The following is a 12,750-nucleotide window of genomic DNA, read 5'->3' as shown; positions in this document are numbered from 1 at the left end:
ATGATGTCCTCTTTTAAATATGCGCATGAATTAGAAATACACTTCTCTTCTCATGCTGGCATCAATTAATTGAGTCATGATAATCACTTATGTGGTGCCCACTCGTCTGAGACGCAACTTTCTTTCAAATTTTATGAATGCGACAAAATTTCTTTCAACACTTCACTCGATGGAATATTCTCTGTGTAATTTTGTGGTTCCTTGTGGCTTGAATTGTGTGATGTCATAGACGGCAGAATGAGTGCTCTGAGGTCAGTTGATGTTTACTTTGAACGGTTTTCCACACAAGGAGAAAGGGAGCTTCGGCACACATGAATCATATTTGTAAAGAGAAAAAAAAATGCATTATGCAAATGTACTGAACAATGCAGTCCATGTCACATTGTCTTGCCAGGATGAAGCTTGAGCTTGACTGTCAGGGAAGAAATCCAATACAATGCGTGTAACAGCGACAATATGACTCCTATAGTTTCACTTTGGCTGCAGCCTGTTCAAGTCGGGAGCTTCCAAGAAGCTTGCGATGGAGTACGGCTGAGGAGATTGTCCTGTTAGACTCATCATCATCATCATCATCATCACAAGCCAATTTTCCCCTGGCCGCACGAGCTCTCTGCTCTGCTAATGCACTCCATCTGATTCTTTGACTTTTCATTTTCTTATTGAAAGGAAAGTCCCTCCATCTTTCCTCTCCATCTCCTGCTCACACGTGAGTAACTCAGGGGAGGAGGAGGAGGATACGTTAGAACTGACTTGACCTGGTTGACTATGTGCAAGCTTTGGTGAAGTAACTGCAGTAAATCTTCTTTGTCTAAGCCTGACTTGTTTCAAAAATCCCTACAAAGGCTTGTTAGGTTCACATACTTTTCGTTTAGCTCACAAAGAATGTTGCCAGCTTGCTAATGCGTCTTATTGTGTTACAACATTCTTGATATACGCAACAAAGCAGCTGGGATGGGGTCATTTGAGGTCAGCAAGGCAGTGAAGACACAAGACAGGTGGCTTCAGGGGAAGAGCAGCTGCACGCCAATTCTTCCGGCATGGAGGAAGTTGGAATGACAAACTGAATCAACGTTGGTAGCATCACCAACGTCAGGAACAGGAAATTTGGAAGTCTCTGCTCTTTGTCTCTCGTTTCTGTTTATATCGCCTTTGACAGGATAGCAACAACCCACGAGACATTTTCGGTTCTGTCTTTCTGATTTGTACAGTTGGGCTAAACTTCTAGTACTAGTCAATGATTGTTCCTCTAATTTTTTTCCCTCAAACAAGTTTAATATATGCTAGTAGCCATGTCTTTAATCCTCAAACGAAATAAAAAACTCACTACACAAAAACATTTCTAACCAAAACGAAGTGACATTATCAAGTCAAGTCATTCCAACAATCAACTAAAGAAAAACACAAGACATCTTGGGGAACATCTGCAAGAGATTTCTCTGTTCAGAGTGTTGCTCGTGTTCCTACAATCAAAATGGCAATTCCAAGAAAAGTGGCTATCTATACTTAACATATAGACACGGCAGATTTTCTCAGGACAAACGAGAGTATCTATTTTTACCCTCGTGTCAGATCAAAGTGGTCTTGTGTGTGCGTTGCTCAAGATAAAGAGCACTATAATCCTTCTTGTGTGTGTATTTAAGTGTGACCAGAGGAGTGACGTTACACCCATTACTCATAGAATACCATGAAAACAATTTTTGATAAGACTTGGAGTCAGCTGTAATTTCTGTCTTGGGCTGCTAATGTATGGCCAATAACTGCCTTCAAGTATTTACTTACATTACAGGATTAAAAAAAAAATGGATGTGGGAGTTTTCAAAAATGCAAAAACAAAAACTTTTCAACACTGTTCTCTTTCTGTGCAGAAAAACAAATCCTATGTGATTTAAAAAAAAATGAAGTGCCAAGAACTTTCACATGGGAAAAAAAATCAATTGAATGCTGTCAAAAAAAAAATTTATGAGGTGGTAATAATGTCAGTGATGCAAGAAAAAGAAACAAAAGAGCATGAAAAGGCATTACACATTCCTCTCGTCAGACGATTTTTTGAGGTGAGGCATTCCGGGATAACCTGACAGAGTGGATGGATAGCGTGTCTCATTTTGACAGGGCTTCACTCTCACATACTTTAAAAAAAAAAAAAAAAATTCCTAAATACAAAATAAGTAAAAAGTAGCACTGGCATTAGTCTTCAATGGCACATCATCTAAATGGATTCACTGCAAATGTTGAAGTACTTTTCCATTGGGCACTTAGGCGTGTAATGTCCTGAAAATGTATTTGCACTCATGTACAAACGATTTCCCATCCCGAGCCTCTTGAATGTCAAAAGGATGAGCAGCAAAGCCTTTAGGAAGCATTCACCAAGATTTGATGATGAGGCCCGGCTTGCCGGGCAGTGATGGCGAACAAGATTCATCATTCATGTGAGTGACATCTCGCGCCGGCAGCCATGTCTCATTAGACAGGTCAAGACCTGAGCAATTGCTTCTTATTTCCAAGGCTCCTCAAATAAGATTAGCAGCAGAAATTCTGGCAGCAGGAACGGACGTGTCCTCATGAGAGTCCAACATACAGTCGGCTTAGTGATAAAAGCGGCTCTTTTTATTTGCATTATTTTACTGCATTAGTTTCCATTTAAATTTCAGCTGTTCTTCAAATCCTACATGATATTCTGTCTATCATTTCCAACCAGTTTTCTTTACCCGGCACTCTGACCCAAGTCCCCCGGTGCTTCCTCTTCTTTGTAATACCAAGTGAGTTAAGCTTGGCAAAAATAAACTCTCTGTTTGAACACGACTCGCACGTGAGAGACGAGGCCAGCGGCAGCCCACAGGTCACAGCGTCAGGCGGGAAAACAAGCAGAATGTGACTTTGGAATTTCGCCCCTGGAGAAGAAATCCCATTGCCTTGGTAATTTGGGCCTGTTAGCAGGGGTCAGTCATGAAGCTTTTCACAAGAGCTCCTTGGCTTCGTCTGTCACTGGTGTTTACATTCCGCTTTCAACTTCTTCTCTTGCCTTTGACTTTCTTGTGATCATGGCAACAAATCCAACACCCGGCCAAGCACGCTGTTTATGTATTGCACAGTTGTTCCAGATGTTGGAACTGATGGAGAGTTCCCTTTTTTTCATCAGTGTCACATCTTTGATTCAAACTATTTCCATGTCTTACTTTGCTGATAGATTTGATTTGAGACTGGCTGGGTTCTGCTTCACAGTCAAACACACTTGCTCTTCAATATTTTACTTTTTGTTTGCCTCGATTCACTTGCTTTGACGACAGAATTCGTTATAATTAATTCCATAGTGATCGAGCGAGCATAAGCAGTACAGAAAAGGATGGATGGGGAAACATTAGAATTTTTCAGTCCAGATCCAATATTTGAGTGAAAGACAGCGGACCCCCCGTGACAGTTTTGATGGTCGATTGTATTTAATAATAAACAGTTGGAAAGCAGAAATTAGTCAATTTCAGGAATCTTCTTTCACAAGCAGACTGTCAAACCACAAGTCTTACAGAAATGTTTGAAAATGATGACCGTAATGGAAGACAGATGCCAAGCTGTCTGAAAGGAAGCACTTGAGCTAGAGTGGAGCACGTGACGGAAGCAGCCAAAACACTGATACATTTATCCACTTTTGGATTTTTCATTTTCTTTTCTGGATGCGCACAAGATATTTTGAGCAATGTGTCCTTTGACTTAAAGAGGATTAACATCCACATTTGGAATGCTGATATTCAGCAATGCTCATTGGGTATTCGATGCCAGATACGCTCAAGAGCACTTGTTGGAGTGTCTTGGTGTTTGGAACCGTTTTGAACTTGAACCGATTTCTCAGGCCTCTCCTCCTTACGTCTCTGCAGAGCTCAACCTTCCCCCACCGTCAACCAGGAAATGCGGTGAACCATTTCAAAATAAAATTGCTGTTAATTTCCAGTGATGGGAAAGTGATGCTTCAAAATTGCTTCATGAAACAGTTGTATTTTTGGAACTCCTCTAGATGGCACTATTTGTTCAATATTAAGCTGAAAGTACCCGATCCAGACGAAAGAAGCAAACTATGGCCTGTATTTTATTTTTATTTTTTTTAACTTGGCCTTGGGAAAAGTCTGCCCTGCACAGTAAACAATAACAGGACTGGAAAAATAGTTAAAATGTTATTTTTTAAGGACAAAAATTCATGAATATGTTAGTACAGATAACTTTGTTGGTATTAAAAGACAAGAAAAGAAAGAGCCTATCAGATGGAACTTTAATTTCAAGCACCGAGGGCTGCCAAGTGCGAAGACGCCACAATTTGTTGACAGCGTGATCGTTATCTTACTAATTGCAGGCCTGTAACTTTTCTCACGTCGCCTTTGAATGCACCCGAATATTTTGAAGACACTCACACAGCAAGCATTGATCACAGCTGTCAGTCTCACACTTTGTGAACATCTGAAGGACTGTTTTGGGGGTGTTGTTCTGCTTGAGATGAGCGCCACTTAATACCACCTCTGGAGCAAACAATGATGCTCCTCTTTTCATTTGTTTTGCTTTCCGGTTTGTGTTTGCCAATACAGTTTAAAGAATACATTTCTCCTGGAGACTTTTGTATGGAACATTGAGACTTTTGTGGAGCACTTTGATTTGCCTTGTGCATGAATTGTGCTCTACAGCTGTGAACTTTCCTTCCTTGTGTTGCAGTCGCATAAAATGCTCATTTTAGTAAAAAAAAATCTGAGAAATAAACAAGAAACACTTCAAGGTCAATCTTTTCCTTTCTGTTTGAGAGGTTATTCATTCTTTGCTCATTTAGTCCCTCAGAAGCAGGCCAGGAAATGAAATGCTAATAAGATATTTGTTCTGACGTGCAAAAAATGAACATCCTTTTGCACACATTTCTAGCCAAAGCCTCAGAATGTTATTTTGCCCACACACTGATCCTTTGTGAGACTTATCTTGCATCGCAATCAGCAAGACGAACAACCGGCATCGAAAATAGCACAAATAAAAGAGGGTGGGCTTTTTTTCCCATTTGTTTACAGGAAACCATGGAGTGGAAGTGTGTTTATTTTCACACTGCACTCAAGAATATAAGCAGAGTGGCTATCGCCATTCCCATCTCATCTGGCCAGGTAGAGCAGTCAGGCAAAGGCTCTTTTGGACAAAGTCGAGGTATTTGCCTCTCAGGCATCTGAAGCATTAGCCTGGGAGACCCGGCCTTGCAATCATCTGAGCTTTTAACGGGCGTATAAAAACGAGCCTTGTTACTAAATGTACAAAAAGACAATTGACAATAAAAGAAGATCAGAAATGATCTTCTTTTATGAAATGATCAAAAAGCGTCTTTTCTTTTATCTCTTTGTCAAATAAATGTTTTTGTTCCTCTGGAGGGAGAACAACAGCTATGACCTCAGTCTGTTATTTTGGTAACGGCTAATTAGAGGGGACTTGTTTCCGATTAGCTGGTCATGTTCCCTCCACAGCCCATTGCCTTGTTTCCGTGTATATTGAGTTATCCCTCGCTGAACCCGACCCCATGTTGCTCTCCTGAAATCGTTGCTGCTAGTAATCGGACCGCTTGCTTTTCTGTTTGATCAAATACAAAATAATGGCATTGGAAGTACCTTTTATTGACCCATGTTAAGCTAACACTGATGATATTTATCCTCCTTTTATTCTGTGCCTTTGTTGCTGAATTTAGAAATCGGCTGTTGCTCAGCTGTATTCCAAAGACTAAATGGAATCAAGTGTGGTGTTGGTATCTTGTACACGACATGGTCGCCAGCCATGCGTGAGAAGTTGCCATTCCGGGAGTATGTGCAAGTGTGAAGTACGCCGGTTGCACTGGCTGTCAACACTGATGTCAGCTTCACGGTGGCTGTTCTCATTATCAGCAAGCTTTGAGCAGAGCACCTTTTATCTGGCGCTCCAGTCCTGCTGTCACTCTCATTCGGGTGACAGGCTCCAACAAGAAGAGCTTTGCCTCTACCGGTGCAGCTTTTCCATCTGCGTAACTGATCTTGCAGACATATTAGGTTTTGTTTTTAATCCTCAGTAGGTTTCTCTAATTTGGCCAATCAGAATTGGCAAAGAAGTAAAATTTTCCTACTGGACCAGGGTAAATTGATGTTGCTCAGGGGTGTGTCGATGGACATTTAATGACAAGCACGTGCATAGCACGATGGTCAATTCGTGTAAATGATCTTAATATAGTGAATGTAATCGCTTTTTATGTTATCAAATGTGCTTCATATCAAGATGAAAGCAAACTTTGGAATGCTCTTTTCTTTTTCCCCCTTTTTTTTTTGCTACACTTGAATAAGCCTCTGAGATAAAGAGAGCCCATTTCACTATGTATGTTATTTATAGACCCAGTGGGAACAGAGCTTCCAGAAAATCAGCAGTACTTCTTAGGCTGCAGAAAGGAACTTATGATTGGAGATTCTCAAATGACCCCCCCCACACACACACACACACACCATCTAGCCCCCCCCCCCCCCCCTCTCCTCTGGTGGGAGTGGGACACTCATCTGTTCCTAATATTACACACTTGTGCCTTTGGAACCTCTGTGACTAATGCGTTGCAGGGTGCTAGTCCAGCATAAAATATCAAGACTTTTTTGAAACATATTCCCCACGTAGAAAAAATATCATAAGCGTAGTAACATAAAAGTCCGATGCCGCGTGGTTTACCTCAGCTTTTCCCATCCAACTCATTTATTTTAAACATTCAGCTCATTAGCATATAGTGTATAATTTGGGTTTGTTTTGGCATGTGAAATATGTGCTGCAAATGAATCCAGTATGGATTTTTTTTCTCTTTTATCTTCGCTTTCCTGCATTCCAATAAAAATAATGTTAAACAAATGGAAGACAATAATGATGCAAATTCTTGCTTTGGCCAGTGAAGCATTTAAGCCCACCAAGGTGCAGTGTCGACCATATGCCCTTCTCTTCCATGAAGATCTCATTAGTATGGAACTTCAGATCTAGGTCAGATTCAGTTTTTCACACTTTGACTTCCTGTTAAATGGAGTTTTCTGTACTTTTTTGGGTAAGTCCTCACATCACTGACCCACATCCCGTTTCTGGCCTCCCAGAGAGACTCACTGCAGTCTGTGGTAAGAAGTCATTTTATTCCCGATTGGAATAATAATCGACGGCATTTGGTAACTGATCTGTTGATGTGATTATGTCATGCACCTCATTTGTTTCAGAAACGCAGTGATTATGTTTATGCAATTTGAAAAGGCTATGTTTAACCTCTTTCAGTTAAAAAAAAAAATATATATGACAGCTCCAACTCACAATTATTTAGTTCACACCATCTGTCAGTGTACTCGATGAGCCCATTGATGCCTCGCTGGTTCCTGTGAGACATTTCCCAGTTGCACAGTCACTTAAGGCTTTGGAGCCACAAAAAAAGTGTCTACGACCACCAAAAGTAGCCGACAACAATGGTGATGAAAAAAAATAGTATAAAAATTCAACCATGCCTTTGTCAGCATTTTTTGTTAGAAATGTGAATAGGAGATATCAAATGTATTTTCTTCTGGAGTATATTGTGACACTTCACAACATGAGACAGCATTTTGAACAGCAGTAACTTATTTGGCAGGTTCCCGCATGACCCTCATGCTTTTTTCATATCTATGAAAAGGTGTTGATTATGCGATGGCCCAATTCCAAAAACCTTACAAAGTGCCCACATTGCTGATGTAAAGATTTGTCCTTTGCATTTGCAACAAAGGTGTCTGCTACGTTCAGTGATAGCAACGGAAACCAGCCATAGCTAACGGAGACAGCCTTTTTTTTGCCATATACATGTATTTTTTGTTTGTTCATTTTTTTTAGGGCACACAAACACAGAAACACACGCACAAACACACTCCCTCGTACAATTTCAGTGAGCTCTGGACATTTTGGTATTTTGCACAGGTATGAGGAATTTAAAAAAATCCTCTTTGCATACCAAAATTTGAACCAGCACAAGACAGCAGGCTTCCCAGAGAAGCCAAACATGAATCGGGCATAACATCCAGTGCCACTGAGACTAGCTGTTCAAGTGAATACCTAATTGACAACTTTTTCCTTTGACATGAGCTTGAAGGCTAAGTTGAAACTTTTCCTTTAACATGAGCTTGAAAGCTAAGTTTAATCCGCTTTAAAAACAACATTGTACAGTGGAGCCTCGGTATTCAACCACAATCCGTTCCAGAAGGCAAGTGAATGTTCGAATTACGAATCATGTTTCCCCGTTACAAATAATAGGGAGGGGGGGAATCTGTTCCAAGCAAAAAAAAACGCCTTTTTTAAGCATTTTTTCATTTGCACATTTTTGTGCGATCGCGCAAATGCAGCACACCGCCAAACTTGCAACCGTAGCGCGTCGCCGACCACGCAAGTGCACCGCGCTGGTCCATTATTGTGACAGAGCCGTCGCTGAAACTTTGAAAATATTTTTAAAGTCCTGATGTACTTTCCAAATTTTAAGTGGACCTCAGTGCGCAGGGAGCTTAATTTTGTCCGATCGCGCAACTGCAGCGCACTGCCGAACGCGCAACCGTAGCGCGCCGCCGACCGGGCAACTGCACCATGCTGGACACATGATTGTGACAGAGCGGTCACTAAAATTTAGAAAATATTTTTAAAGTCCAAATGGACTTTCCAAAATTTAAGTGGACCTCAGTGCGCAGGGAGCTTAATTTGGTCCGGTCGCGCAACCGCAGCGCGCCGGACGCTCACTGTCACATTGCTTTAGGAGCATCTTTGTGTTTTTTGGTTCGAAAACCGAGGCTCCACTGTATTAGTTTGAAGAACAATTTGACGCACTGACTGTAATTCTGTCCAATCCTCAGTTTATTCCTAAATAGTATTCTTAGTTTTCTCTTCTTTGCATTTACGCACCTTTCAGTAAACTTAAAGCAAAAAAAAAAAAAAAAAAACCCTACTCGTGGATCGATTTAGGATCTTCCGAGCTGCGCTTAAACGCACCAAAAAGTCCTGCAGGAGTTCAGGCTGCGAGGACCTCGCAACGTTATTTGGTGTGCGAGCGCTCTTCCGATGACCAGCTAAGAACGTCCCACTGCTCCGTCTCACGCTGCGGGGGTGGGGAGCCCACAAGTTTGGATTCGGCCTCGGACAAACATGGGATACGAGCTGGACCGCTTCAGTGGAACAGTTGACCCGGATTTGAAATGCAATCTATGCAATAAAGTTCTGGAAGACCCACTGACTACTCCGTGCGGCCACGTCTTCTGCTCTGGTTGCGTTCTACCTTGGGTCGTCCAGCAGAGCAGCTGTCCCGTCAAATGCCAGCGGATCTCCTCCAAAGAATTGAACCACGTCCTGCCTTTGAAAAACCTCATCCTGAAGCTGGAGATCAAATGTGACAACCATGTGCGGGGCTGCGACGCGGTGGTGAAGCTGCAGCACCTGGCCGAGCACGCCGGCATGTGTGACTACTCTCCGGCCAAGTGCGGCAATAAAGGATGCAACGAGGTGCTCAGCCTGCGGGACGTGGATGCTCACATGCGGGAGACGTGCGAGTTTCGAGCGGCGGGCATTTGCGAGCGCGGTTGCGGCTTGACGCTCACGCTCAAAGAGAAGCGACTCAACGAGCACTGCTGCGTCCGTGCCCTGAAGGCGCACAACGGCGTGTTGCAATACAAAATGATGTGCCTGGATAGTGAGTTCAAGAAACAGACAATTGAAGGCAACAAGAGGGAGAAAGCGCTCCTGGCGCAACTTTCCGCCGCTCACGCCGAGTTGCAGATGACGGCGGTGAAGTACCAGAAGAAATTTGCAGAGTACAGCGAGAGGATCGACTCTCTCACTAGGACGGTGACTTTCTCCTGCAAGGTAAGTGGGGAGCAGCAAGTGGCGATCAACATTGTGCATTGTGCAAACAACTTTTAAAGTGTCCAAAATTTGGGAGTTACCATTGTCTCCTAACCTGATTCCCAGTTTGGAAACTTTACTGAGTCTTCTTTGAGACATGCATGTCAGCTGTGCCTCTGGCCAGCTGGCGCTGGGGGGGGGGTGCTAAATATTTACTGCAGGTCTGTACACAACAAGAGCCAGGTTCCACTTGGGTTGGCTCCTGGGAGCATGCTTGTTTGGGGGCGTCCTGTCACCTTTCAGTGCAGTGGTCATAACAAACTCAAATGATGGATCTACTAACACCACTTTTGGCTTCAGTTGCAGACTTTAGGATCAATGAAAAAAGTTTTCCCCAAGGGATTTTACATGAGGAAAATCTCATGGCACTAATATAATCGAATCCCTAAATTAAAGGGCAAAACGTGTGGACAGGTTGAATGGCAGGCAGGGTGGAGTCCAAGAGCAGTCTTGAGTCAGTCCGCTTTATTTTCTACTCGCACTAACTGGACACTCAGTACTGACAACTTTTTTCTTTCTTTCGTTGTTGTTGCTGTCATTCAGAGGGAAGAAGTCTCGATCTTTTACTTTCAAGTCCACTTAGAATTCTAAATGCGTGTGTCCACTTCCAGCCACCCATACATCGCTTTCTCTGGGTTTTATTTGTTCAGTGTGTGGGTGTCGTTGATGTGTCCTCGCAGACTGGTAAATAGCACTTCAGATGTAAGTAAGGCATGGATGGACTTGCTGGTGGAGGTAGAAGAGAACTTGCCTGCTTGTTATCCTTCCTTTGACAGCACTGAGATATACGCTCAACACATCGTTCCCGATGGAGTCCGTCCCCTGTTCTGGCAGGCCTTCAACAAGCATAAAACAAACGACAATTGTTCTGGAAAAGAGACAGCCGACGGCGTTTATTCTTTCCGCTCTTTTGTTTATGTAGGCTTTTATGGGGAGCAGTAAAGCCGAGCCCGGTGTCAGAACGCAACTTTATTTTGGTGATGACGCTGATCACGTTTAAAAATGCATCTGATGCTGTGTAGCCATGCATCTGCTCATACATGAAAAACTGTTAGAGGCCAAAGTCCGCGTGCTTTCAACCATGTCAGAGTCAGAATAAAAAAAACACTCAAACTGGTCAAGCAAACAGAGTCAATCTCTTTTCTTAGACACAAGTTTGATTCAAGAATTGACTGTCCAGTCCAGTACTTCCATGTGTGGCTTTTGCTGTCTATTGTTAGGCCATAAGATCTGACTGGAAGTTGCCTTTTATTTCTACCACCTGGACATACCTGATGCTTTAGGAAATTTACAACCTCCTGAAGAGATTCTTCTCATTTAGGGATGCGAGCTTTGCGAGAGTGTTTGCAGATGTGTAAGAAAATGCTCCTTAATTACTCTGAGTTCATTCGAATGTCTGGCCGACTAAACAATAGAGCACCTACGAAATCCATCCAATTTGTTTCGGGGCTTTTGGCAGTTTCTCGCAGCTCAGAACAGCTTGATCTTGTTTTTGAAATTGTCTTCTTGGCTTCTTCCCTTTTGTACGTTGCTAATGGTGGCGTGACACAATGCAGGACTGCATGCGCATTCCTCAACGGCCTGACGACGGCACATGACGGCCATTTTTGAGGCCATGCCAGTCAGGACAGTGTACATGCCGATGATATCTTTGTTTTATATTTAGCCGGTGCAGCATGTATGGACTGTCATCTTGGAAGCGACCCAGTTCCTCTCTAAAGATCACCTCATCAACATATCTGTACCCTATGATCTGAACTGTTCCTGTTCCTGCATTCTACGTGTCTCTCTTCTGTGTGCCCGCAGGAAAGAGATACTAAAAATGTGGCAGTTGTGCTTCTTCGCGAGGGCGGATCTCTGGGCTTTAACATCATGGGAGGAAAGCCAAGTGTGGTAGGTCCAAAGCAGACCATCTCGGAGAGTTCATCTCCCCCCCTTAGTGATCAGACAAGTGTCATATGTCAAGCCAGGAATGTAAAGCGCACACTTAAAGCACCGCAATCCTCCCCTGGAAGACCGAGTTTAGATGGCCCAGCACGGTTCCTGTCTGTGGATGAATGGGCCTGCAATATTATATTTCATTGTGCTTATATTCGGTTTGGTTGTGGTTTAGGCACATCACAGATAAAAAAAAATACTATAATTACTTTTATGAGCGTTAAATATGGGGTCATGTCTCTGACCTGACTTGTCTCTCTAATTGAAGAAATTTTGGTGGTGAGGTAAAAACCAAAGGTTGTTTTGTCTAGCCTGTAATTTCCTGAACTGTTATGTATTCTAGTTCAAGTCAGAATGGGAATATGATGCCACACACTGGTTGGAATAAAACCTGTTAACATGGGAAATGTTCTCATTGCTGCGGAAGTCAGTTGGTGGCACTATCGGTTTCACTCGGACGCCGCTCAAGTCTTGACAAGTTCGCCACAGCCACAGTGACGCCAATTTTTGTAGCGACGTAGATTCTGACATTGAAACGTTTTATGGCAGGAAACTATAAAGGCATGAAGGTCTCCATTTTGCCAATGCTACTTACAGTACTTGCTGTCATGAAAGCGCTGACATAATGCTTGGCCTTGGCTTTTTCGACCAACCTCAAAAGCCAAGAGTCTGTGGAAGAGGCTATTAATTAAGAGATAGGCAGAACTAATGTCCATTTAGCTTTTGACATGCGCTTTTCATGTGGCTGTCGTTTTCGAAATGGCTGCTACCAGCAATCAGCTGCCAGCTTTTGTGGTCGCCACTAGACCTTGTTTGTCTGCAAATGTCAAGAGTGGGCCAACTTGTCGAGTAATTTGCAGTGTAACTGCGTTAACACTGCTGTTGCCTTTTAAGAGAGGAAGGAAGCCGACACTGGTTATGATT

General features: G+C 42.8%; 1 protein-coding gene across 1 annotated transcript in view; it reads left to right on the top strand.

Annotated features, from left to right (window-relative positions):
* Nucleotides 1-9,083: 9,083 nt before the first annotated feature.
* Nucleotides 9,084-12,750, top strand: part of pdzrn3b (PDZ domain containing RING finger 3b) — a 48,046-nt gene continuing 44,379 nt past the window's right edge. Inside the window, exons 1-2 of the mRNA XM_085925022.1 lie at nt 9,084-9,849; nt 11,695-11,781. Coding sequence (XP_085781148.1) covers nt 9,136-9,849; nt 11,695-11,781 — 801 coding nt within the window. The 5' untranslated portion in view covers nt 9,084-9,135. The remainder of the gene's footprint in view (nt 9,850-11,694; nt 11,782-12,750) is intronic.

Source organism: Syngnathus leptorhynchus, chromosome 11, assembly GCF_054491065.1.
Source record: "Syngnathus leptorhynchus isolate UIUO chromosome 11, UIUO_Slep, whole genome shotgun sequence".
Taxonomy (NCBI): Eukaryota; Metazoa; Chordata; class Actinopteri; order Syngnathiformes; family Syngnathidae; genus Syngnathus; species Syngnathus leptorhynchus.
This window is presented reverse-complemented; position numbering and strand designations above follow the sequence as displayed.